This window comes from Diabrotica undecimpunctata, chromosome 7 (genome assembly GCF_040954645.1).
Source record: "Diabrotica undecimpunctata isolate CICGRU chromosome 7, icDiaUnde3, whole genome shotgun sequence".
Taxonomy (NCBI): domain Eukaryota; kingdom Metazoa; phylum Arthropoda; class Insecta; order Coleoptera; family Chrysomelidae; genus Diabrotica; species Diabrotica undecimpunctata.
The window spans coordinates 144,883,541-144,908,933 of record NC_092809.1 but is presented as its reverse complement, the minus strand read 5'-3'; the positions used below and the strand labels follow the sequence as shown (position 1 = coordinate 144,908,933).

At 32.9% G+C, this 25,393-nt stretch overlaps 1 protein-coding gene across 4 annotated transcripts in view; it reads right to left on the bottom strand.

Annotated features, from left to right (window-relative positions):
• The window catches only part of enok (histone acetyltransferase enoki mushroom), a 38,257-nt gene extending 20,903 nt beyond the window's left edge, over positions 1-17,354 (bottom strand). For 2 of the 4 annotated variants that reach the window (XR_011951454.1, XM_072538458.1), the window contains exons 1-11: positions 16,683-17,354; positions 14,243-14,488; positions 13,863-14,191; positions 9,003-9,207; positions 6,435-6,654; positions 5,855-6,285; positions 4,899-5,165; positions 3,142-3,345; positions 2,788-2,996; positions 2,402-2,729; positions 2,043-2,304 (exon numbers count right to left, since the gene is read on the bottom strand). Coding sequence is in view for 3 of the 4 variants with exons in the window: in XM_072538458.1 (XP_072394559.1) it covers positions 2,043-2,304; positions 2,402-2,729; positions 2,788-2,996; positions 3,142-3,345; positions 4,899-5,165; positions 5,855-6,285; positions 6,435-6,654; positions 9,003-9,207; positions 13,863-14,191; positions 14,243-14,474 (2,687 nt within the window). In the remaining variant the exon portion in view is untranslated. The remainder of the gene's footprint in view (positions 1-2,042; positions 2,305-2,401; positions 2,730-2,787; positions 2,997-3,141; positions 3,346-4,898; positions 5,166-5,854; positions 6,286-6,434; positions 6,655-9,002; positions 9,208-13,862; positions 14,192-14,242; positions 14,489-16,682) is intronic. The other 2 variants (XM_072538461.1, XM_072538459.1) reach the window with 2 other exon arrangements.
• Positions 17,355-25,393: the final 8,039 nt, after the last annotated feature.

The window sequence follows — 25,393 nt, the reverse complement described above, 5'->3', positions numbered from 1 at the left end:
ATGCTGTTCTCCTTTTCGTTTTTCCTCCTTTTTTTTCAGTCTCCTAATAGTTCAGTCCCTTATTTCTTTTGCTCCTGTGTCCTAATTTTACATCTATTCATGATCTACTCCTTTACTTTTTCCCCATATTTCCCTGTGAGTTTTTCTGTTTCTCTTCAAATTACTGTATTTCCAGCTATACTTCTATTTCAATAGTTCATGTTTCTTCCTCGTTCTCTTTGGTTAAATCTTCCATGCTCATCTCTTTTTTCGTTTTTCCTCCTTTTTTCGCTGCATTTTCTACTCCTTTGCTTGTATTCTGTCGGTCCTCTTCTTTTCCGTTTTCTTCATATTTTTCTATGTTCATTTCTATTCCTCTTCCTATTACTCAAATGTTGCTTCTTCTCCTTTTTCTGATGACTACTATTCTTCCTTCTACTTCTCTGTGAAGTAGAAAGACTTCTTATTGGTGAATGCTTTTCATGTTCCTATTTCCTTAGCTTATTTCCCACTTTTTCTTTATCTGTCTCTTTACATTTGTTTCTGATTACTGTTAGTAATCCTTTTATTCCTTTTTATTCTTGCTTCCTCGTCATTCTCTTATTTCGACTGTTTCTCTGACAACTTTCCCTGCTGTTCGTTCGTGAGTTTCTTTCCCATTGTACTTTTTTTACCTACTATTTGTTAACTCATTCCATGTTTCTTTTCCTGGTTTCCTCTTTTTTATTCTCTGCATCTTTTCATTATTCCTGTTTTGGTTACTCCTCCACTTGTCTTCTGCTTCTGTTTCTTCGTCATTCTCTGATTACTACTTCCCTTTTTTTTCTTCTGTCTCCTCTTCATTGTACTTCTCATGGTGCTTGTTTACAACTATTCATAATCATCCTCTTTTCCTATTTCTTTTTTTTTTCATTTTTCCCTATACGCATTTCCATTTCTCTTCCTATTAATCCTGTTTGCAGCCGTTGATTCTTTCTCATTTTCTGATTATAACCATTTTTCTTTATACTTTTACTGCTTCCAGGCCTTTCCCTGATTACTTCTATTTCTATTTCCTTTGCTTATGTTTCTTCTGATTTTCTTTGTCCAAATCATGTAAGGTTATTCTCTTTTTCTCCCTTTTTGGCGTTTACCTTTTCTATTTCTGTTCTGATCACTCATGATTCTAATATTGGCTATCCTGTTCTTGTTTCCTCCTCATTATGTGACTACTACTGTTCGTTTCATTTTACTTCTGGTTCCTCGTCATTTTCTTTTCCATTCTGCTGGTTTACATCTATTCTTGCTCTCCATTTCTGTTTTCCTATTATTCCTATGCGCTTTTTTCTCCTCCTATTGTTTCTATATTTTCAGGTATTCCCATGTTTCTTCCCCATTTTATGATTATTTCTTTTATATCTACTTCTTCGTTGCTAACATTTTATTTATCCTGCTTTTTTTTCTATCTATTTATTTAAAAAAAAAATAGGCTCATTTTCCTCTTTTTTCTTCTATTTCTTATTTTATTCTGTTGCTGTTTCCTAGAAATTCACTGATTACTACTGATATTCTACTGATTTGTCTTTCTTCCTCATTCTTCTTGTTTAAGTTTATGCAGGCTCATTTTTTTTCTTTTTCCTCATTTTTTCTTATACGCATTTCTATTCCCCTGTTGATTATTCCTGTTTCTGCCTTACTATTACCTAATTACTAAAATTCCTTTTTCTCCTTCTACTTTTCCCGCCCCTGTCACTTTCTCATTTCCTGATTACTTCTATATAGTCTTCTGTTTCTCCCTCATTCTTTGCGTCGAAATATTTTCTTGCTTTGTCCATTTTTCTCATTTTTTCTCTGCCTCTTTTTGTTCCTCTTCTGTTTACTCATTTTTCCTCTGCCTCTTTTTGTTCCTCTTCTGTTTATTCCTTCTCTATTTTCTCCTTTTACTCATTCTTCTTATTTATTCTTCGTTTTCTTCTTCAGTAGATCAATTTGTTTGCGTTAATACATTGTTTTGCTTGTTAGTGCAAGATAATACGATTATCTCGAATAAAAACCGTTTTGAAATGAATCAAAAAAGTACTTACCTAGCATACTCTTGGGGAAACGGGCTGGAATACCACGTTTGAATTTCGTATTTTCCGAATTCGATAGCAGAAGGGCATCTTATTTCGGTCGGAAGGTTAGGAGTTGCCGGTACCGTTAGACTCGGAAGGGGCTCGATGATTGGGGGAGCAGGAACCGGTAATAGAGCTGCCGTCGCTGCTGCAGCCTTTTCTCTAGTGTCCCTGAACAGCTCGACGTCTTTTTGGGTGACTCCTGGAGCCAAATGGATGTTCTTGATGTCAACTGTAAAAAAAATTTATTTTGAAGTATAAAAATGGATCATAGAATAGATTTTCCAAAAAAAAAATTAAATTAAATTATAGTATACAAAATTACTTACTTATAGGATTATTTTGGAACGAAGAGACAGCTGGCGAATTTAGCAAATTATGGGTCCTCTTTTTGATACTTTTTGGTTCCGTTTCGGCATTTATTTTACTCTGCGGTGTTTCTGGAGTTGCAGGAGCTGCAGTTTCAGATTTGATCAACTTTCTTTTCTCGTGCTGCTTCGAGTTGACTGCAGTCTTGACCAAATTAGACGGTGTCATCGAAGTCAACGAAACGTCTGCTTTGGGGTCCACTTTTATTTCACCTTTAGGCTCAATCTTGACATCATTCGTAGACTCCACTTTTTGTTGAAGTTTTGGTTCCACCTTTTCTTGAGTGTGCTACAAAAACGTTATTGTTACGTGTGCTTATAAAATAAATTAAAAAATACACGCTTACTTTGGGAGAACTTTTCGCTACCGTCGCGGCTTTTTTATCCTCGACTTTCTTCTCCTCTTGTACATCATCGGGTTTCTTTTCTTCCGTTTGTCCGTCCTCTTCCTTGCTATCTTTGGGTTTCCTCCTGTTCGGATTATAATTGGGCTGAGACCTGCTAGCCCTGCTTTCTGTAGGCGCTGCGAATAAATGGGACAAACCATCAAAAAGACCTACAACAATTATGGGCTACAATATGCAAACCAACGCTACAAATAGGTAAAACGGGTCGTAAAAATGCCGATGGACGACTTCCATTTACCACTAAATACTCAATCATAAAGGTAAAACGATATGCATGCTAAAACAATTACAAACCTTTTAGTTGTCCAAAACCTGGAGTTTTCTGGTACTTATCGGATGAGGCGTCATCCGGTTTTGTGGGAGTAACCACGGCGTTCTCCTTAAGCAATCCTTCTTCTTTAAGGGCGGCAATGAATAAGTTTTCGTTACTCTTAGACTTTTTGGACAACGATGATTCTTCGGGTTTGGTTTCTTTCTGTTTGGCCTCTGCGGCTGCCGCTAAAAGGTAACGAAAAATAAGTAATAAAAAAGAAACGAAAGAGGCGCCAAGCGAAAAATAAAGAAAATAACAAGGACAAGGAAATAAAAAAAATTATTAAGAAGAAAACGACAAATAACACAAAAGAAATAGAGATAACTGACAAGCAAGATATGACACAAAAGCAATAGAAAGAACTGGCGAGAAAGAAAGGAAAAACATTTAAGAGGAATCGGTAAAAGGTATTGTCAATAGAATATCTGGGAAAAATTTACGAAATAAATATAGAAATCAAGAAATAAGAGAAAAACTTAACAAAGTAGTCTAAGAAAGAAATCAAGAGGGTTGAAAAGGGTAAAATAATGAAAGGAAGAAATAAATTCATAAATAAATGATAAATATGATAAGGGAAGAAAGCTAAGAAAGAAAAAATACTAAATTAAAGGCAAAAATTGAAAAATACTGTAAGAAAGAGTACCATAAGGAAAGAAGAAAGGAACAAGAAAGGCGACAAGAAAAAAATTAATGAAGACGAATGACAAGAATTGATGGGAAAAATGAATTTCTCTAAGAATCGTTAACAAAAATATAATAAAAGGAAGGATAAAATAACAAACGGAAGGCAGAAAAAATGACAAAAATTAATAAAGAAGAAAAGACCAAATAAAAGATAAAATCCACTAACTAGGAAAATGAAGAAAGCAAAAGACAAAAGAAAGGACAAGAACTGATGAGAAGAACGTAAAAAAAGGTCATTAAGAATGATTAAAAAATATTGCAAAATTAATAAAAGAAAGAATTTTGCGAAATAAATAAAAAAAAAGTACAAAATAAAGAGAAAAGATTGAAAAAAGTAACGCAAATATTAAATTAAGAAGGGTGAAAACAATAAACTAAAGAAAGGAAAAAAGAAATGAATAAATGGACGATAAAAGCAATAAGGGAAGAAAGATAACAATAAAAGAAGAAATAATTTATAACAAAAATATTGTAACAGGCAAAAGGGGGGAATTTTTAAAAAAGAAATATATAAAGGACAGAAGAGAATAAATTACGGAAAGCTACGGAAGGAAGAATGATGAAAGAAACGTGAACAGGAAAAATTAATGAGGAAAAGAGGAAATAAAAGATAAAATCCACTAAAGAGGAAAATGGATAAAGGAAAAAGACAAAAGGAATAACAAGAACTGATGAGAAAGAACGTAAAAAAAATATGAAGAATCGATAGAAGTATATTATTCTAACATGAATAAGAGAAGGAATTTGAAAAAGAAATACAGAAGGAAGAGAAGGGAATAAATTAAGGTTAAAAAATTATTAAAAAATAGAGACAGGAAAGAAGAAGAAGGAGAAAAGACAAAAGTTAACAAATATATTTTATTTTATTTCATATATAAGAAGCTAAGATAAAAAAAATACAGAAAAGACTGAAGAAAGAAAAATAATAAGTGGAGAAAGAAACAAAATAAATCAAAACCGAGACAAAAACACCGAAAGTAAACGTTCCCAAAAAGTGACTAATAAAATAATAATTTTAGTGAAAAAAATATAAATTCTTTCTTATATATCTTACCCGCAAATCCCCACGGTTTATCTTCATCTTCCGCCATGCCACCGAACGTGTTCGACTTTTCTTGCTTCATATTGAATATCTGAGGAATCTTTATGTTCCGCATGCTAGTTTTAGAGTCCGAATTATCGACAGACGAATCCGAATTTGATTCGGAACAAGAATCACAGCTGGAGCTGTCCTCCGACGAACTCTCCTCCGATTCTTCGCCTTCGGTTTCTTCTTTTTCTTCCGTTTGTTTATCTTTAGACTTTGGACTGCCCTTTGGTACTGCAGAACAAAGAAAACCAGTTTTATGACGTTTAAGGTTAATTTTTTGTGTTTTTTTTTTCGTATTTCACATCGTGAACGATAAAGATAAAATTAGAAATTCTGTTAAGTAATTTATAGAATAACCAAAGGCTAAGGTAATAAATTCTATAACAATAGAATTGCCTATAATTGTTAGAAAATTTTCTCATATATAGGGAAAAAATGTTATAAAATTACGATTTGAATCAATCAGAGATTAGTAATTTGATCACATGACCACAAATTTCCCCAGATTTGGGGAAATCTCGAGTTTGAATTTGCAAAAATGGACTCATTGTCTTACTGTCTTAATATATTTTCTTTTTGCATTTCTTCCATGTTTGCTTCCGTATTCTTCTCCTTTTTTCTTTCTGTATTTCATTCATTGTGTATTATATTTTCCTCATTTCTTTCTTTCATCCTTTCTTGATTTCGTTGTTTTTTCTTCTTTTTGGGGAATGGAGATCTGCAATATCTCCATTTTTTCGAGATCTTAGTCGTAATAATATACAAAATGTAGAAGAATTCACATTAACGTTTTTAATTCATTTTTAGTTATACAATTCCCAAAATCTATTCACTTTTGACGTGCAATATCATTAAAATATAATTTTCAAAAGTTCCTACTAACTAACTACGGATTTCATATTAAAAAAAAAAACACTCACCTGATTTGCTCTCGGCTACTACCGCCGTTTTGTTGCTTTTTTCGTTATTAACTTTGGTATTTCTTTTGCCTCTGCCCGCTTCTGTCGTTTTCGCCTTAGCTTTCTCGTTATTGTTACTTTCTTCTTTTTCCACCTTAACCTTCTTGTCCGCTCGTCTGCCTTTGGCCTCCTTCTTCTTTTCGGAATTAAACGCAGAGCTCCGAAAAAACTTTTGTTTTTCTTTAGACATTTTCTGAGATGATTCGAGCTGTTCGTTCTCTTGCGGTTCCTGTTTTACCTTCACCTGGTTAGAGACCGAATGATTTTCGAAGTCGCTTTTGTCGCTTTCGTCTAGAGGTGGTACTCTGCTTTTACGAGTTGAAGATTTGACGGCACTGTCATTACCTGTGATGGGAGTTCCACTAGGTGTTGATGGAGTCATTTCTTTTGACCTTAAAGTATTAATAAAACATGAATCTAACAAACATAACAAAATAACATCAATAAAAATTTAAATCAAATGATATATGTCCTCCATAGAAGACAGTACCTACATGCATTAAAACAAATTTCCATAATATCACTGTAATAAACCACTTACTTTTGGTTTTTCTCCTTGATTTTTTCTCTGACTTTATCCAATTTTTTCCGGACGCCGCTGCCGGCTTTTTTAGGAGTTACATTGTCGTGGTGGCCGAGACAATGTTTGCACCTCCAGGGGCACTTTGGTTTCTTTTCGGCCGGCGGATCCAAACAACCCATATGATAGTTTCTTTCACAGCTGCAGCAACATAAAAGGCACATGGACACACCGGTGTTGCCTAAAAATAATTACATAGAGTTTCCTACTTGAAGCAGACAAGGAAATAAATCATTCACTATGGAAAAAATAATAAAAAACAACACAAGTAAGTGGATGCTTATATTATTGTTTATGTGCCAAGATTATACAGGGTGAGTCATAACTATTGGGACATAGACTAAGGACAGGTTATTTGGACCAAAATATGGCTATTGGGCCAAATATGCCTTAATAAAATGTTGCTGAGAAAAAAGATACAGGGTGTTAAAGTTAATTTTTGTTTTTCGTTTTTGCTAATAGTTTCCCTGTATATTTATAAACTGCTATCAAAATTGGCACAGAGGCATAATCTTAGACAAGAAATAGTATTTTATTTACAATTCCACTATCAAATACCAAACTAATAAACAAAGTTGGAACTAACGTAAGGTTTCCGTTTTGACGATAAATCAAAACTAAACACACTTTAACTTAAAAGAACTCACAAAAACTCAAACCAAAGGTTCTACATGGTCTCCTCCAATTTCTATGCCTTTTCTAATTCTTTTTATAAAGGATTTTCGGACGTTAAAAAAATTTATTCTGTCCCCTTATAAGATTAGCTGCATTTTGAATGTATCTCCAAAGTTCGTCTCGTGTATTAATTTCATTGGCATAAACTAAGGACTTCATATGTCCCCAAAAATAAAAATCTAGCGGGTTGTACTCAGGACTTCTTGGTGGCCATTGAAAATCACTGCCTCTGCCAATCCATCAATGAGGAAATACGTCATTAAGATGATTTCTAACAGCTAATGAAAAATGAGGTGGCGCTCCATCCTGCATAAACCACATTTTTCTTCTTACATCCAGTGACAGATCATCTAAAATATCACTAAGAGTATTTTCCAAAAAGAATAAATAAGAATCTCCATTTAAATTCGGAGGAAGAACATAAGGCCCTAGTAGTTGATCGCCTATAATGCCACACCAAATATTCAATTTAAACTCATGCTGAAAATGTCTAGCCTTAATAGCATGCGGGTTTTCTTCTTCCCAATAATGACTATTTCGCCAGTTAAAAACCCCTCGTCTGGTAAAAGTTGCTTCGTTGGTGAACATAATATTCTTAATAAAGTGTCTGTCATTGCGATGTTTATTCAGAATACGTTGGCAAAACTGTAACCGTCGTGGAAGATGTGTTAGAAGTAAATTTTGAACAGGAGTGAAGTGATAAGGATGGAGGTTCTCTTTTTTTAGAATTCTAACAATAGACGACTGACTTACTCCTGTTGCTGCTGATAGATGTCGTGAACTTATTTCAGGATTTTCATCTACTCGAACCAAAAGTTCATCTTCTTGATTAGGTGTGATTTGTTTCGGTCGACCACCCCTATTTTTAGTGTGAAATGACCCAGTTTCACCTAAACTACGATATAATCTTGCAAAAGTTATGTGATTTGGTTGCCTTCTGTTTGCATATAACATTCCATACCTTCTGGCTGCCCAGCGACCGCAAAAATTTTCTTGTGCGTATACGCAAATCATATCTCGCATTTCTTCATTAGTAAAATGATTGTGACGAGACATTTCAAAAAGTAATGATTACTTTTAAAAAATGCAACATTACACTACACTGTCACATCAAAAATAATTTACTCTGAACAAATAACATACAACAATTATCTGATAGTCCAAAGCATACTTTTCATAAATGAAATAATATTTGAAATCCTTTTTTAAGACTCTAAGCAGTTCGACTGCGTTTTTATCGAAAACGGTTGATATTATAATGTTTAAACAAGAGTACCAATTTAACGTAAAAATGATGTTGACGTCATATTTTCTAATAAAAATTACTAAAAAGTTTCATCAGAAAAAGTTTAGACTCAATTTGATCGTTAGGAATGATCCACGTGGCGCCCTCTATGACAAAACGTAAAATTGTAAATAAAATACTATTTCTTGTCTAAGATTATGCCTCTGTGCCAATTTTGATAGCAATTTATAAATATACAGGGAAACTGTTAGCAGAAAACGAAAAACAAAAATTAACTTTAACACCCTGTATATTTTTTCTCAGCAACATTTTATTAAGGCATATTTGGCCCAATAGCCATATTTTGGTCCAAATAACCTGTCCTTAGTCTATGTCCCAATAGTTATGACTCACCCTGTATATTATTTTGTACTAAATGATTGCTTAAGTTAGTTATATTAAATAAATAAAGCCACACATATAATCATTATGAATAAAAAAGATAACAACACAAACAAGTTTGCAAAAGCCTTAAGTAATGACAGGTGACAAGTAACAGTTGAAAGGTAGAAACTACAACAAACAATTGACAGGCAAGTAAATACATATATATTAATTGCCTCACTTACCGCATCCATCGCAAACTTTGCAATCTTCACAGAACCATTTTCCCCCTTTGGCCAACAAGGCGGTTAGTTCCGGTTCGCTGGAGGTACAAGAAATATGCACCATGGCGCCACATTCGGAACATGCGCTGAGTTTTTCAAAAACTCCTTTCCTATTTTTCGCTTCGGTGCCTAAACATTCCGAACATATCGGTAGAGGTGTTGGGGTCTGGAAAATAAAAAGACACACTGAATACAGAGGGCAAATGTTATGAGCTACAATAGCCAAATAATTAGGCCAAGCATTGAAAAATTGCATTTTTTGAATTAATAATTTTTGATAACCAGGAATGTTATTTTTTTCGCATAGCAACAGTTAATATAGTATGGTAACATTGTTTTACTATTTTAACGTTGGCAGCACCGACCTATCCGCCATTTTTAGACAGCATTGCGTCCTGTCAAGTAGTGCGCATTGTATAACCTCAAATAATATGTGTGGACATTTGAATTTTAAACGGTTTTGACCTGAAAATTTTATTGCCGAGGTGAGTGATGTATCCTTTTTTTTATAGCATATGCAGTGCATTTATTGGTATAATTAATGGTATTATACATTTTTCGATGGGGAAAACGCTAATCTGTCACCAAAAATAGTAGGCCAGATATACAGACTCCTAAAAGCTGGCCAAATATCTCAAAATTAAATAGAAGCATTGGTAGGAATATTAAGAAGTTCTGTAAAGACTATAAAACAGACAATTGCGTCTGGAGTCAGTTTGAATCCAAAGCAAAAGGGTCACAGCGGAAGAGATCGTGTGACTACTCCTAGGACTGATCGCAAAATAAGAGATATTTGTCTGGAAACCAGAAAAAACCACTGCGAATTCTTATCAAGGATAAAAGTTGAAGGAATTTGCGTTTCAGAAAGAACAGTTCATCGGAGACTTCATGGAAAACAAACTGCTAGCTAGGACACCAGCTCGAAAGCCAAGGCTTACTCCGGCTATGATAAAGAAATGTTTTGAATGGGAACAAAAATGTAAAAACTGGACAGTGAAAAACTGGAAAAAGGTATATTTGTGTTGTTTTGCTTGAATATCATTATGAAAATTAATAAAACATGGGCATTTCTTAAAAATTTGGTTGAATTGAGATCTACTTCTCGGACGAATCCGTTTTTTTTTTAGTTTTGGCAGAAAAAACGAAGTTTGTTCGGAGAAGTCGTAACGAGAAATAGAATCCTGAATGCATTGTGCCCACTGTCACTCATGGTCTGGTCTGTGATATCCGGCAAAGGTACAGGCTGTCTCTACGAGGTGGAAAACACGATGAGACAAGTACCGGAAAGTACTCGAGACGAGACTTTTGCCATAGCTGCTGGAATAGTTTCCTGTAGAACAGGAACCCATATTTATGCACGACGGTGCCCGTTGCCACAAGGCTAAGAGTATTTCAGCTTATTTAAAACAAAAAAAAGGACTAAACTGGCCAGGAAACTCGCATGATATGAACACTATCGAGAATGGGTGGAAACTACTGAAAAGGGAGATTTCGAAAAAAAAAAACATTACTAATAAAAGAGAGTTTGAACTCTCTTGAACAAAATATTGAACTAATCACTACTTTGTAAAAATTCAACTTTTTTAATAAATAAATGTTTTTACTTAATTTTTTTAGCCGTTTTATTACTTAAAGCAGGGCATTCACGTTACGATCGTTAGTCCCACTTGTGATTCAACCTTCGAAGTTGGATCCGATATCGGACCGTGAGTAGGTTGCTGGATTGTTGGAAAATCTAGTTGTACGTGTCGGAACATTTAAAGGAGCGATTCGAAGGTCCAACTTCTGACTCTCGACAGTGTGGGAGCGTGAATGGAGGAGTCAAAAGTCGGATCAAAACGTTCCTCAGTCAGCGCTTGACCTTAGGTACCTACTGCACGCCTTCCGTAATTAATTTATTCATATTTACAGAAATAGTAAAGGCATCCATAACCGAATCTATCAAAAGTTAGATATCGATATTAACGATACACAGATGGGATTCAGAAAAGGATTGGGTATAAGAGAAGCTCTCTTTGCCTTAAACGTCCTAACACAGTGATGTCTAGATGTTAACCAAGAGGTACACGCCTGTTTTATAGACTTTGAAAAGATCTTTGACAAAGTACGCCACAATAAACTCAAAGAAATCCTGGAGGGTAAGAACATCGACACCAGAGACATACAAATAATATTAAATCTGTACTGGAATCAACGAGCTAATATAAAAATAGAAGACCAAACATCGGACGAAATAGAAATACGTATAGGAGTACGACAGGGTTGTATATTGTCACCGCTCTTGTTTAATATCTACAGCGAACAAATATGCCAAGAAGCTCTCTCACATGCAAACGAAGGGATAATAGTCAATGGAGAAGTTATCAATAACATTCGATATGCTGACGATACTGTGATAATGGCAAGAACAGCGGAAGATCTATAACATCTAGTTGAAAGTATGAATGAGATATGTAATAACTACGGCATAAGGATGAACGTCAAAAAAACCAAATATATGACCTTCAGTAAGAATCCAATACATGACATTAGTATCGCAATAAACGTTGTCCCAACTCGAAAAAGTGAGCGAATACAAATACTTGGGAACCCTCATCACTGAAACAGGTGACCAAAATCACGAGATAAAAAGACGTATTGAAATTGCCAGGTCTATCTTCATAAAAATGAAAAAATTATTTTGTAATCGTGATATTAGTATTCAGCTACGAACCAGAATGTTAAAATGCTATGTATTCAGTACTTTGCTCTACGGTGTTGAGGCATGGACTCTTAAACAAAGGAATGTTAAAAATCTTGAAAGCTTTGAGATGAGGTGCTACCGCCTAAAATTACAAATGAAGATGTAATACGCAGAATAAATAACGATCCAGAAGTTATACTGAATATAAAAAAGAGAAAACTTGAATACTTAGGCCACCTGATGAGAGGACAAAAGTACACATTCCTACAAAATATAATGCAAGGAAAAATCCAAGGACGCAGAAATCCAGGCCGTAGAAGAATGTCCTGGATGAGAAATTTAAGAGAGTGGTTTGGCTGTATCACTAACGAATTATTCAAAACGGCAGTAAATAGAAGATCGCCTTAGAATCGCCCTAATGATATCCAATCTCCGATAGGAGAGACACTCAAAGAAGAAGAAGACAGAAATAGTCTCTTTTTAGTAGTCTCTCTAGAAATTCTTATTCTTTTTAACTATTTTCGGTTGTAACATTTTGAACTATTTTACTAACGTTTTACTTAAAGAAGACAAAGTTTTTCTTATTCAAAGTTTATTGAAAGTAATTAAAATGAACAATTTACCTTTGATATACTAAATATTGAAAAGGGCCAATCTTAATTTGGTGCTTTTTGTTGACACAACAAAAATTTTAAGCACTTTAGTAACGAGTATTTCCTCGTCTGGCAGTGATAACAGCTTGCAAACGACGAGGCACGCTTTGGATCAGATTTTGGATCATATTCTGCTGAAGACTGTTCCTTTCCTGCAATATCCATTCATACGAAGCTCTCATGAATTTCTGGCGGCCGGCACATGACTCCGTAAACATCTCTTCATCTCGTTTAAGACATGTTCTATGGGATTGTTATCTGGACTGCGAGCAGGCCAAACAAATCTTATTATTTGAACCTCGTCAAGATACTTATCCGAGATTTATCTTAGATATTATCTTAGATAACTATCCGAGAAGTGTCGGGGCATAAATGTTGCGTTGTTTCCAAGAATAATCATAAAGAGTAAAACATGGTCTTCTAGAACTTGTCTCAGGTACCTATCCACAGTCAATATCCCATTCTCGATAAAGGCTAACTTCGTGGGAGCGTCAAACGATATGCCTCCCCATGTCATAACTGATCCTCCACAAAATGGAAGTCGTTCGGCAACACATGGTTAAGCATATGTCTCGCCTGCACGTCACCACACTTTTACATTTTTGTCACAAGTGTTCTCGTGCAAAATTCAATCTGGCATTTCGGTGTTCACGGGAAAGCGGCGGTCCAGTTACTCTAGTTCGAGAAGATAAGCCAGCAGCCCGAAGTCGCCTCCTAACTGTCCATTCACTTATGTTTACATTTCTCACTTCTTGTAGATGCTTTCGAGGACAAACTGCCGTGACCGTTAGGTTTCTCAAAGCACTAGAAACGACAAAGCGGTTATCTCTAGCTGTTATAATCCTGCCTCGACCTGAAACAGGTCTTCGAGTAAACAGACTGGTCTCTTTGTATCGTCGTTACACTCGTTGCACACTCGAGTCTTACACCAACGTTTCTCGCAGTTTCGCGCTGACCATGGCCATCTTCTAACGCCGCGATAATTATTGCCGCCACAGCAGAACTTACGCTCATTGCAATAAACTGAGAGTGTCACACAAACAATTTACAATTGAAGTTAAAAATATAGAAACAAATACGATGCTGATAATGGTTTTTAGGAATTAAGGTAACGGGGCCTTTTATCTCAAACGCTTATCGAAACAGCAACAACAATATTTTTCAAGAAATCTATTAGTAAACTATGTTACAACCGACAATAGTTAAAAAAAATCATTTCTAAAGTAAATTCAAATTATGGGTCGATCCTAATTTTATACTCGGCAGTGTACAATATTTTATAATATTAATAAACCAATCAATGAACTAATAATTATTATTTATTCATAAAATATTCATATTTGTAGAACTATTATATCGATTCATTATTGATGTCTCCATTTTTACTATTATGTATTTAATTCAACTGAATTTTGCTCAAGCACTAAAATCTGACTTCAAATTCTGTTTTAGTAATATGTATTTAGAGATATCTACGAATCTTACCTTTGGAACTAAAGCATCATCTTGCCCTGACGATCTCCTACCTGCATCTGACTTCCTTTTCGTGCCTGCTGTATGATTATAACTATACTTGAAATTCTTTCCATCTTGAATAACAATGTTCCTGCCGACAGCCCTTTTTATAGCCAGTTTGATTGCGCCTTTCAAATCGTTTTCTGGAGTTTCTTCAATGATATGAGATTGCCGTATATGTTTTTCTATGGATTTTAATGAGGATCCATCACGTTCTCCTAATTCCCTTACAGCTTTGGCTACCAGTTTGGTTAGATCAGAGGTTGGTTCAATTTTCAGGTTCTTGCTCTGAATACCACCTAAAATCGATATTTGTAATACCAAAGTCAATATAAATTAAATCAACATACCTGGATCCTTGTAGGAACTCTGCCCCTTATTGAAGACCTTCAGAACATCACCCTCCTTTACAGCCTGTTCTAGGTGCTCTCCAATCACATCCTCATGGTAGTTGTGGTGTTGCCTGATGGCATGACAGATCCTCTCCACACTAGGCCTCTGCTTCTGCGACCTAATCTTCCTGATTGCTTCAAGGATCCATTGCAACCAGACTGGCTGGGAGACCTCCTCTGGGTCACACATGCCTGACTGATCTGCTAAATTGAAAATTTATATGAAAAAATCAAACTAGGATGAGAATTTTTGTAGATAATAAATTTCTGTGTTCACTTTATAAGAAGTTATGGGCACAAGCTCCCTATGGACTACAGGAACCAAAACTGTAAACAAGGTGACCAATTTAACTCTTTTATTTATCAAAAATTCTAGTTTAATTTGGTAAAAAATTATTTATGTCGATAAATTTATAAAAAGCTTTATAAAATTTGAGGTATTTTAGTATTTTAAAAGTACCTACTTCCTTGCACTGATATTAAATATAGTCAGTACTATTTAAACACATTAAAAATTCAGTGTTAATAAACATGTATCATTGATGTTAAAGAAAGAAAATTGCAATTTGTAGTCAAATAAACTTCATAAGATCATCAAGATGATAATCTAATGCAATAGCTATTTTCTATTTGATGAAATAGGAATATTGTATATATTTCACCAAATAAAACTGTCTCCATGGGAAATAGAGTAGCTAGAAATCGAAACAATGCAAATTATGTACTTGATAACAGGCAGAACTAGAAAAATAAGTTAATATCTGGAATCTTGGGAGACTGAATAGTCAATAAAGCAGAGAGTTAATGAGATAGAATAACTACTGAGATACTATATGTTTCTTTGAAACCTATTAAAGCTTCACAAACAGCTAAAGATCCAGAACAAAAAATAGAGAAGATGTGGAACTGAAATAATTTTTCTATGGCCCTGAAAGGAAGATAAAAAACACAGCTAGTGCCACTATTTAAGGTTGTTAAGTTTTTTAAAATTTATCTTAAAATATTGTAACTTAATTTATTGTAAGAATTTCGCTTTGAAAAAAAAAACTATAATTATCTTCTACATGCCAACACATAGAGTATGGATCCATAGCAAATAACTGATGTATGACTGACAGAATAAAAAAGAAGTTTTTACATGAGCACCCCACCTGGTTTTAAAAATTGTTTGCAAAATGTTCAGAAGCTTGTTGAAAACACACACACTGGATTTACTTGGTGATATTAAAACACCATTATCTATGAACCTTTTGACAATAATAATTATTAAATACTATTTAAATGCTGTATGTAAGATTTATTTACAGAACTTATTTTTGTGTTTAGATGGAAAAAATATAGTGGAATAAAAATAGTGGAAACTAAAAAAATAACAAAAAGTACTTTTAAAATCAACCCTAAAATGTGCTGAGAATATGATAAACAGAAAAGTAATTTTAATGGGAAAATAAGTAAATAAATTTCTTAAAACAAAAGAGGGTGCAAAGAAATCATCAAGAGTAAAACACAGACAAGAAACTAAGAATTAGAAAGACAAAACAAAACTTGGCATACAAAAAAATGGTAAATAAAGAGAGGAAAAGTTCAAAATTCAGCTATAAGACACATTTCTTATAAAAACTAAATAATATATTAATATATGTCAAAAATTGATTTATAACTAAACTGTGCAAGATTATACAATTGCTTTAAATAAGATCGGTGGCGAGACACAACCTTGTCTGACTCCCGTTCTACATTTCTGTACATTTATATTTTTTTCATGGCTCTCACCATTTTTTTAAAAATACAGCCTAGAAAAAAAATTATGAGTATGTAGGTAGAGCAGATGGACAAGAGGCTAAAAATATATTGTTATTTTTATTCTTGTAATATATAAATATTCTAGTCCTGACAAAAACGTAAAAGAAATATCGACAAAACAACAAAATTTCTGTTAAAAAACATAGATTATATCACACAACAATATTTTAGGTTATGGATGTATTAATGTTGTTTATAATAAACAATTTACATAAATTCCTCATTAAAAGCTGTTGGTAATACTATTGATTTTAACGCTATTTTCTAGGAATATTACAACAAAAATAGACTGTAAACAATACTGATGTTTTGGCGGTATAATTTTATGAATTAAACAAAGGTTTTTAGGAATAAAAATCCTATTTTAAACAAACCAAACATCGCTTTTTACTGAACACGACACAATATTAACACCTTTCCGATCTTAGGCCATAAACAAATAGTAGGCAAGCAAATTTGTTTATTGGAAAAGGGATGTCGTAAATATCACCAAATTTATCTGTTTTACTAATTTTTCGTTAATTCGATTATATATTGGGGTTATTGTCACATTTATCTGTAATTATTAGAGCATCCTAACTGCTTTTATACTCACCAGACCGTTGGGCACACTTCTAAAATTAAAAGTTCGTTATCCGGCGGCACCCAAATCTGTGTCCTCCAAAATTAAAACGCAGTAAAAACTACACTTGTCTACCTATTATCTACCACCAAACCCATTTAAACGGTGATTAATTACTTGCACAGATTATAAAATATCTTATAAATAATTTCGAATTGTCCACATCGAAATTATAACACGTTCATACGCAGCACAAAAGTAGAATGAATTCCGACGGCAGCCATCTTGGGCGAGTAAAATAGTCAACATTATCTGTTTTCCATTTTAATTCGCTGTTTAACATTACTAAACACTTGAAACGATTTTTCACTAATTAAAACAAGGTGAATAAAGTAATAACACACCAAATAATGCGTAAAACCATTCAGAATGTGTCAGTATTTAACTGGGACTTCGTTTGTCTAATGACAAGCCACTCTTCCGGCGGCAACCAACGGTAGATATTTCTGATCTCGATCTCTCCCAAAAACATTCCATAACTTTCGATCGACATCCGTCAATTACTCACTTTTAACGTTTATAATTCACTGCACTGGCTAAAATCACACTGGCCAGTAGATATATTTAGATATTAAACATCGGATTAATTATTTTCTGATAGACATAATTAACTTCAAAGCAATATAACAAAAGGTTAATATATGTGACAATGTGACGAAATGATACAGGTCGCGCTCAGCGCGCGCACATTGAATCTATTTGCCTGTTTACGTTCCCAACAGATCATAATTAATTTATTATACCTGTTTCCTTTGCCAACGGCTTTGTAAAGACTTCAGGATTATTTTTCACTTTCTCGCTTCAAACTAATGTAATAAATGAGATTATAAATTAGCAGACGGTAAAATTTTGTGTACACAATTTATGACAGCCAAGTATTGTTATTATAGGATATTAAATATATAATTATCCCCTCTGAACTGCATATAAATGTTTATTTAAACAATATAAATATTAATTAATCTGAATTGAGTTAAAGAAATTATTTTTAACAATATTGTATACATGTTATAAGTAAACTAGACGTTGTTGGTGTAAACCATGTACTTTAAAAATAATTGTAGAAACGTTTTTACAAAACAAATTTAATATCCATGATTTTGAAATTCCCTCTTGAATGTCAAAAATGTCCAATTAAAATAATCTGAAATACGCCATGTCAGCTTTGTTGTTAGTTTGAGGTTATATCAGCATCCTTTGGAGAAGAAGAATTACTGACACATTGGAAAAAGTGTTATAACCCAGGAATCATGCAATAAAAACAGGTTATACTTAATATCATATCTAAAGTGGAAATATTTTTGCAGAGAAAAGTACATTAATACGTTAAATATTATTTTTTATGGTATTGAACTACAATTGGTTGTAATGCTAATTATATTTTACATTTGTTTTGACGTTTCAACATCCAATTCGAAGTTGAGGTTGTTGCATTTATTATTGTGTGCTTGCCTTTTTGTAGCTCTTTGTCCATAATAGTGTTTCCCAAACTTTCTTTGATCAAGGATCCCTTTTGACAAAAAATTAATTGGCAATCCCCTTGTCTTTCCATACCCAGTTCGTATACCATTTAATATAATATAATATAATAATAACATTGCCAAATCAAGGGAAAGATCTAATACGCTCTCTAAGATTTGATATAGCTATTTAATGGAGAAAAGTGTGCCGCGTATGTGTGCCTGCTGTTTATAATATAGATTTGTTATAATTCGAATTGGGGAACTTAAAAAAATAAATACTGATCTTATTCATTTGCCTAATAAAGGAAATAATAAATTAAAATTTTTGCAATGTAATGCTCAAATAGCAGTGTCTAATGAAATAAGTTTAGTGAAATGTTTAGATGAACATCATTTTGATATAGCTTTATTATCCGAAAATTGGCTTAAGCCTGATAAACAGATTTATTTTCGTGGTTACAATATTGTACGTAAATATAGGGATGACGGTTAAGCTGGTGTATAACGTTTCGGTGTAACGAAATATTAATTTTAAATGTTTCTGTCTACTTCTACTGCCCACCCAATATAAGGACAAGTCATTCAGACTGGAAAAATGTATTAAACCCACTTAATAGTACAAGTATTATAGGTGGCAACTTCAATACACACCATGAGGTGGGGTTCATATAAAATAAATCCTACAGGAACTCAAGTATTGGACGCATTTGAGAATACTGATCTAGTGCTTCTGAATCCTGGAGAACCTACCAGACTTAGGTACAAGGAAGACTTACAACTCATATCGAAGACATTTTACAAAAATGTATTAAGGGATTAAATTTCTTGAAATATATTATGACAATATGGTAAGGGGGTGGGGCAGAGCTCTAAACAGCCTTGACTTATTATACATCATATAAGATCCATTATAGATTATGCTAGCTTCCTATATGGCTGTGCAAATAATAAATTACTCCAAAAATTAGATACATTACAAAGCAAAACTTTGCGTCTCTGCATTTGTGCAATGAAATCAACTCCAAATGAACTATTAAGAGAAGACACTATGGAACCTCTGTTAGAACTGAAAGACAAATCCTTAGGGAATATTTTTTTTTGAGAAACAGGAACAATTTGGCTAAGAACAGGACAAATATAACTATGATGATAAATAACCGTTTTAACTTTGAATATATGAAAATTATGAAGGTCTATAGAATAGAGCAGAGGTATCGAAAATTTGAATTGTCATAATGATTACCCACCTTCTTAGAGAAGATGACATGTGATGTAGGAGAAGAAGATATAATTGAGTAAAAGCTAATGATACGTGATACGACAGATGTAGAAGCTATGATGTATTATTTATAGTAATAAGTTTGGTGTTAAGAGTAGAACCACAGAATAATAAACAATCAGAATGCCCACTCTGCTTGTCAAGATAAGTGCGCTCATCTCGTTCGCGCAGACGGAATCAACCATGTTTTAAACGGAACCAGTGCTGTTCAGTGAAATACTATCTAATTTTATCTGGGGTACGTAGAAAAATTAACTCGGTTTAATTTATTTACGGCAAACATAGATATATTATGCACTATTTTATTCGTACTTTTATAGTGTATTTTTATGTATGAGAGAGTAATAAAACAATAAATTATGTATGCAAATCCCTAAACTGTTGATACGGGTGACTCAATGAAAAACAGATATTTGTCAACAAGTTTACAGAAGTATATAGGGAAACAATTTTAAATTGAGTATGACCACCAGGTATAAAGGTTGGAGCAGAATAGAATACAATAGTTGTTAGGCCTACTAATCCCTAAATAAGGTTGCCAGCGTCGGAGTGATGGAGGTTAACAGGTACTAATGAATTTGCAAGAAATGTAAGATGTTTATTTTATTGGTTATATATAACCAATAAAAGTTTAATAAGTACCTACCTATTTGCAAAATAAAGTTTAATTCTTTAGATAAAATAAAACGTTTTATTTTATCTGAAATGAGTGCATTCCACGAAGTAAGGGTTTCAACAATCAAACATTTAATTCTTTAATTCCAGGAATCTACGACAGTAATTGACTAGATAATTACCTTCTAAACTTATTCCACAGAAAATGTGATAGTGGGTTTTTCCATTTTGTATATAGGAAGGTCCAAGTGGCGTATTCAAAATTCTTAACAGTTCACTAAAAGAAGGTACTTCAGTTGCAAGGTGCAGTTTATTGTGTATACTAGTGTTATGGAAAATTTGGAAGTGAAGTGTAAACGCCGAAAAATTGGTCCTCTAACAGTTAATGAAAAAACATTAATATTTAATTGTTTTAAATCATTTACAGACAAACGTTTATGTGAAAGTGTTGATGAGACCTTTGAGTTAGTTAGCAGTACACTTGGTGTTGGGAAATCTACGATTTACAGAGTTATTAAAGAAGAGAAATGTGGTAGTTTTCAAATGCCACGTAATGCTCCAGGGAAACCAAAATTTCAAATAGAATATCATTTTAAAGAAGGACTTCGACGGAAAGTGCATGAATTCTTCTTTAGACAAGAATTTCCAACATTGGATAAAGTTCTTGTCTCAGTTCGAGATGATAAGGATTACCCAGAAATGAGTCGAAGTACGTTATGGAAACTTTTAAAAGAAATAGGCTTCCGCTGGAAAAAGAATCCCAGAAAGTCTATTTTATTAGAAAGAAGCGATATTGTCATATGGAGAAGACATTTTCTAAGAACCATAAAGGAAATGAGAAACCAAAAAAGAAAAATATTTTATCTTGATGAAACATGGATCAACGAGGGTCATACACCAAATAAATTTTGGCAGGATGAAACTGTTACAAGTCAAAGGCACGCTTTTGTAAATAACTTATCTACTGGTTTAAACCCACCGTCAGGAAAGGGACGCAGGCTGATAATAGTACACATTGGCAGTTCAGACGGTTTTGTTGAAGGTGGTTTATTAACTTTTGAATCAACTCGTACCGGTGACTACCATGAAGACATGAACGCTGATGTCTTTCAAGAATGGTTCGAACAAATGATAGATCTTCTTCCTAAGAACTGTGTAATAGTAATGGATAATGCAAGTTATCACTCCAGACTTATAGAAGGACTGCCCACAACCAAGTGGTTAAAAAAAGACTTGCAGAATTGGCTGAGTTCAAAAAATATTACGTACCATCCCGGATCTATAAGAAAGGAACTTTATTCGTTGTGTGCCCTTCATAAAGAAAAATTTAAAAAATACGAAATTGATGAAATTGCCAAAAATCGTGGAATGACAGTACTTAGATCCCCACCATATCATTGTGAATTAAACCCGATTGAATTGGTATGGGCACAGATAAAGAGTGAAGTTTCAAGAAAAAATACCACTTTTAAAATTCATGATGTTAAACAGTTGTTTTTGGAGGCCGTAAATAATGTAAAACCTGAAAACTGGGAAAAGGCAGTAAATCTCACTATTAAAGAAGAGGAAAAAAAAATCGGTTGCCTGTAAAGTCGGTTTTACGGGCGAAGATTTTACGTGACAACGTCTTTTTCTCGGTAGAATATTTATTGATATGAATATTATTAAATTGCACAATAGGAACAAGGAATTGAATGAAAATAAGAATTGCACAAATTTTAACTATAGAAATATATTTTGTTTACTAAAACATTGTACATGTAAACTTAAACTTAACTAATTTCTATTTGAGTGATTTTGTTGAGGATAGGACGATGATAGGAGAAATATGAAATGAAAGGAAGTGTTTCTGCTGTAATGTGTCTTAAACGCCAAGAACGCAGAGACACAAGCACGGAAGCACGCACCGATTCAACGAGCCTAATTCTCTAGTGCTGCGCGCGCAGCGGACCGATCATGTTTGAGTGGGAGAGAGACGCAAGGCATTCGCCGGTCCGGAGGGCCTCTCTCTCGTTCGGTGACTCACTGTAACAGACGTGAGCGGGCGTTACACTTTTTCATGAATGAATCCGAGCCACAACCTAATTTAAGACGTTGTCACGTCAAAATGTGGAAGCTGGACAATATTACTGATAAAATGATCGAGCCAGTTATTATAAATCTTGGTTCTGAAAGTTCATCTTCTGAATCTGATTTGGATTTGTAACAAGTAGCTGTAAGTTTTATATTAATATTTTTATTCATCTATTTAACATACCTTAGACGGTTTTAAAAACTCTTTTTCTCTTTTGTAATTTTTAAAAATTAAAAAAAAATGTGAATTTTTTAAAATCCTTTTTAATGTAGGCCAGTCAGTTCTAATATAGTGTGTGATAAAAGAGGTCACTTTTGTTTACATACACATAACACTTTATAACACTGAAATAATTCATTTATTTTTTACAATTATTCAAAGTAATTTTTCAATTAATCTTGAGCACGCCCATGGAGTGGTCGGAGCTACCAGTTAAAATTATGCTAATTACTCTCTTGTTCATAAAAATAAACTATAGTTGAAGAATAGATTAAATTATTTTAAATTTACTAAATTATTAATCTCTAAAAATTTAAATTTCAGTTCCGTCGTAGCTTGTCATACATTTCTCAATCAGAGTCTATGTTTCCGTTTAAAATATGGCGATCGCGTGCTGACACACTTCAAAGGCGGCATCTGAGAGTGGGCATTGTTATTTATTCTGTGGTAGAACTAACTACAGACGAGTTTCAACCAACTAACTACAGACTAACTTTCACTGCAGAAAGACGATAGTGAAGAACCAAGATAAAAAATTTGGAAAAAAGTAAATAGGGAAGGCAAGCATGTGTAGAGATAAAATCAAAGACAATGATGAATAATTTTCCCTTTAATATGGTCAGAATGATAATAAAATATAATTTTATTATAAGTTCAAAGTACCCATTTGATTCAGAGTTAATACATCTCATTTTTTAAATTGAAATACGATTGTCTTGTACTATAAACATAGCACACTACCACCTAGCATTGAAACTTCCGTGTTAAGGAATAAAACAATGATTGGCGCATCACCTAGTGATCGGGCGCGTAACTATATATACATGGCGCTAAATTCAAAAGTTTAGTAATATTACCTAGGATTGTGAACTCATTTTAAAGTAAAGGAAAATCGATATAATCCTAAAATAACAAGAAAAATCCTTATCCTATACGATAATAAATATTTTTCGTATACTTATTGGGTTTTCTTGTTATGTTGGGACTATATTTATTTTCCATTACATTAAAATGCCCAAGTGGTTAAAAAAATTAAAGAATAAAATATAGAATAAAATCTTTATTTATAAAAATGTTACAAGAAATGTTATATGTGTTACAAGAAATATTAATAATACAAGCCACGTGTAGTATAATTTAGTTTTCTTAATGTTGTGACAAGAACTGGTCAGTATTTAAATAATTGTTTTGTCATTCTTATCAAGTTTTATGTGAATAAAAGTCTAATTCTGCAAAAGACATTTTACTACAATTTTATTCGCATAAATTTACAATGGGGAAGTACTTTAGACCAGATAAACTAGAGGCTGATCCAAACTGTCAAACTTCCACCAAAGAATTCAAACATTGGTAAGTATATAACATTCAAGAATTTTTTAGAAAGCAATGAATCTAAAGATAAATCCCTAGAAGATAAAGACAAGTACATGCTTTTAAAAAATTAATCTACGATTACATAAGCGAAGCAATCAATCTGGAAAACCAATTGCTTTTTTCACACATACCCTCACAGATTCTGAATGAAAACATTATGCAATTGAAAAAAAAGCAAATGAGTTGAAGTATTAAAAAAAATGCAGACATTATCTGGTAGAAAAGCAATTCTAACCAATTACAGATTAAATCACTATTTGGTTTATATAGAATGACGGTATATATCAAATCTAACAAGGAGAACTACCTTTACTTCACAAGAATTTATTAATTATCTACACTCTAAAGGAATATATTCAAGTAGAACAACACCATATAATCATGAAGGAAATGGTTAAGTCAAAAAATACAATGAGTTATATGGAAATTGGTGAATCTAGCATAGAAAACCAACAATTTAGAATTCACTTAATGGAAAACTGCTTTACCATGTGCTCTGCACTATATACGAAGTTTACTGTTGAATTGTTATATTATTGAATCAAGATAATGATGAAGGTCCAAATAACACACTAGAGAATTCCACTACTAAATAAATACCAGATGAGACAGAAAATTTACCTTACAATCATAATATAAGTTCCAGAAAAATATTCTGGTTATCAACAAAATTATGATTTTGATTAGATTAGCAAAATATTGCTTCTTGCAAAAAGAAAACCCAAGAATGAGGAATAACCGAATGATAGCAAATAGAAAAAACGAACAAAAAAAAAGAACAATGGATAAGGTAAATAATTTATTTCTAAGGTATGCTTAAAGTTTTCACCCAGAATGTAAGCTTTGCTAAAACCTGATATAGTAACTTTATTTGCTCAGTATAAACTCCAAACAACAGAGGATAATAATGTTTTTATGCCTGAAATGACAAACACAATTACAATCAACAGATTTTTTCACCAGTATGTCATCTTAAGATCAGTCATCCCATCCCTATCATCAACAGAATAGGAAAGATCCCTGTCGACACATTCAAATTTATTTATTCATAACTCTGAACGCCTTACCACTGTCTGTGTGGATGCAGGCTAATATACTAGACAAGCCGATTAAATGTTACAACTTACAATATATAAAATAGTGGTTAAGTACACAGTATTTTACGATAATAAAATTAAATAATGTGAAATAAAAATATATTATGTACACACAAACACATGCATGTACACACACACACTCACACACACATATATAGGTATATATATATATATATATATATATATATATATATATATATATATATATATATATATATATATATATATATATATATATATATATATATATATATATATATATATATATATATATATATATATATATATATATATATATATATATATATATATATATATATATATATATATATATATATATATAAAATTAAACATGTAATTACATTTTAAAACCTATAAACCCAACAGTTAGTTCTATGATTCTAAAATCCAGCACAATAAAGGTGGTAAAATAACATAACAAAAATAAAAAAATATGTGAAGTATTACCTAGTTACAATAAAAACATGAAGTATTTTACACAGTTAAGTTTCCAAACTCTATGGTACCAGTAACTCTTCTACTAATATTTATATATTTATTGA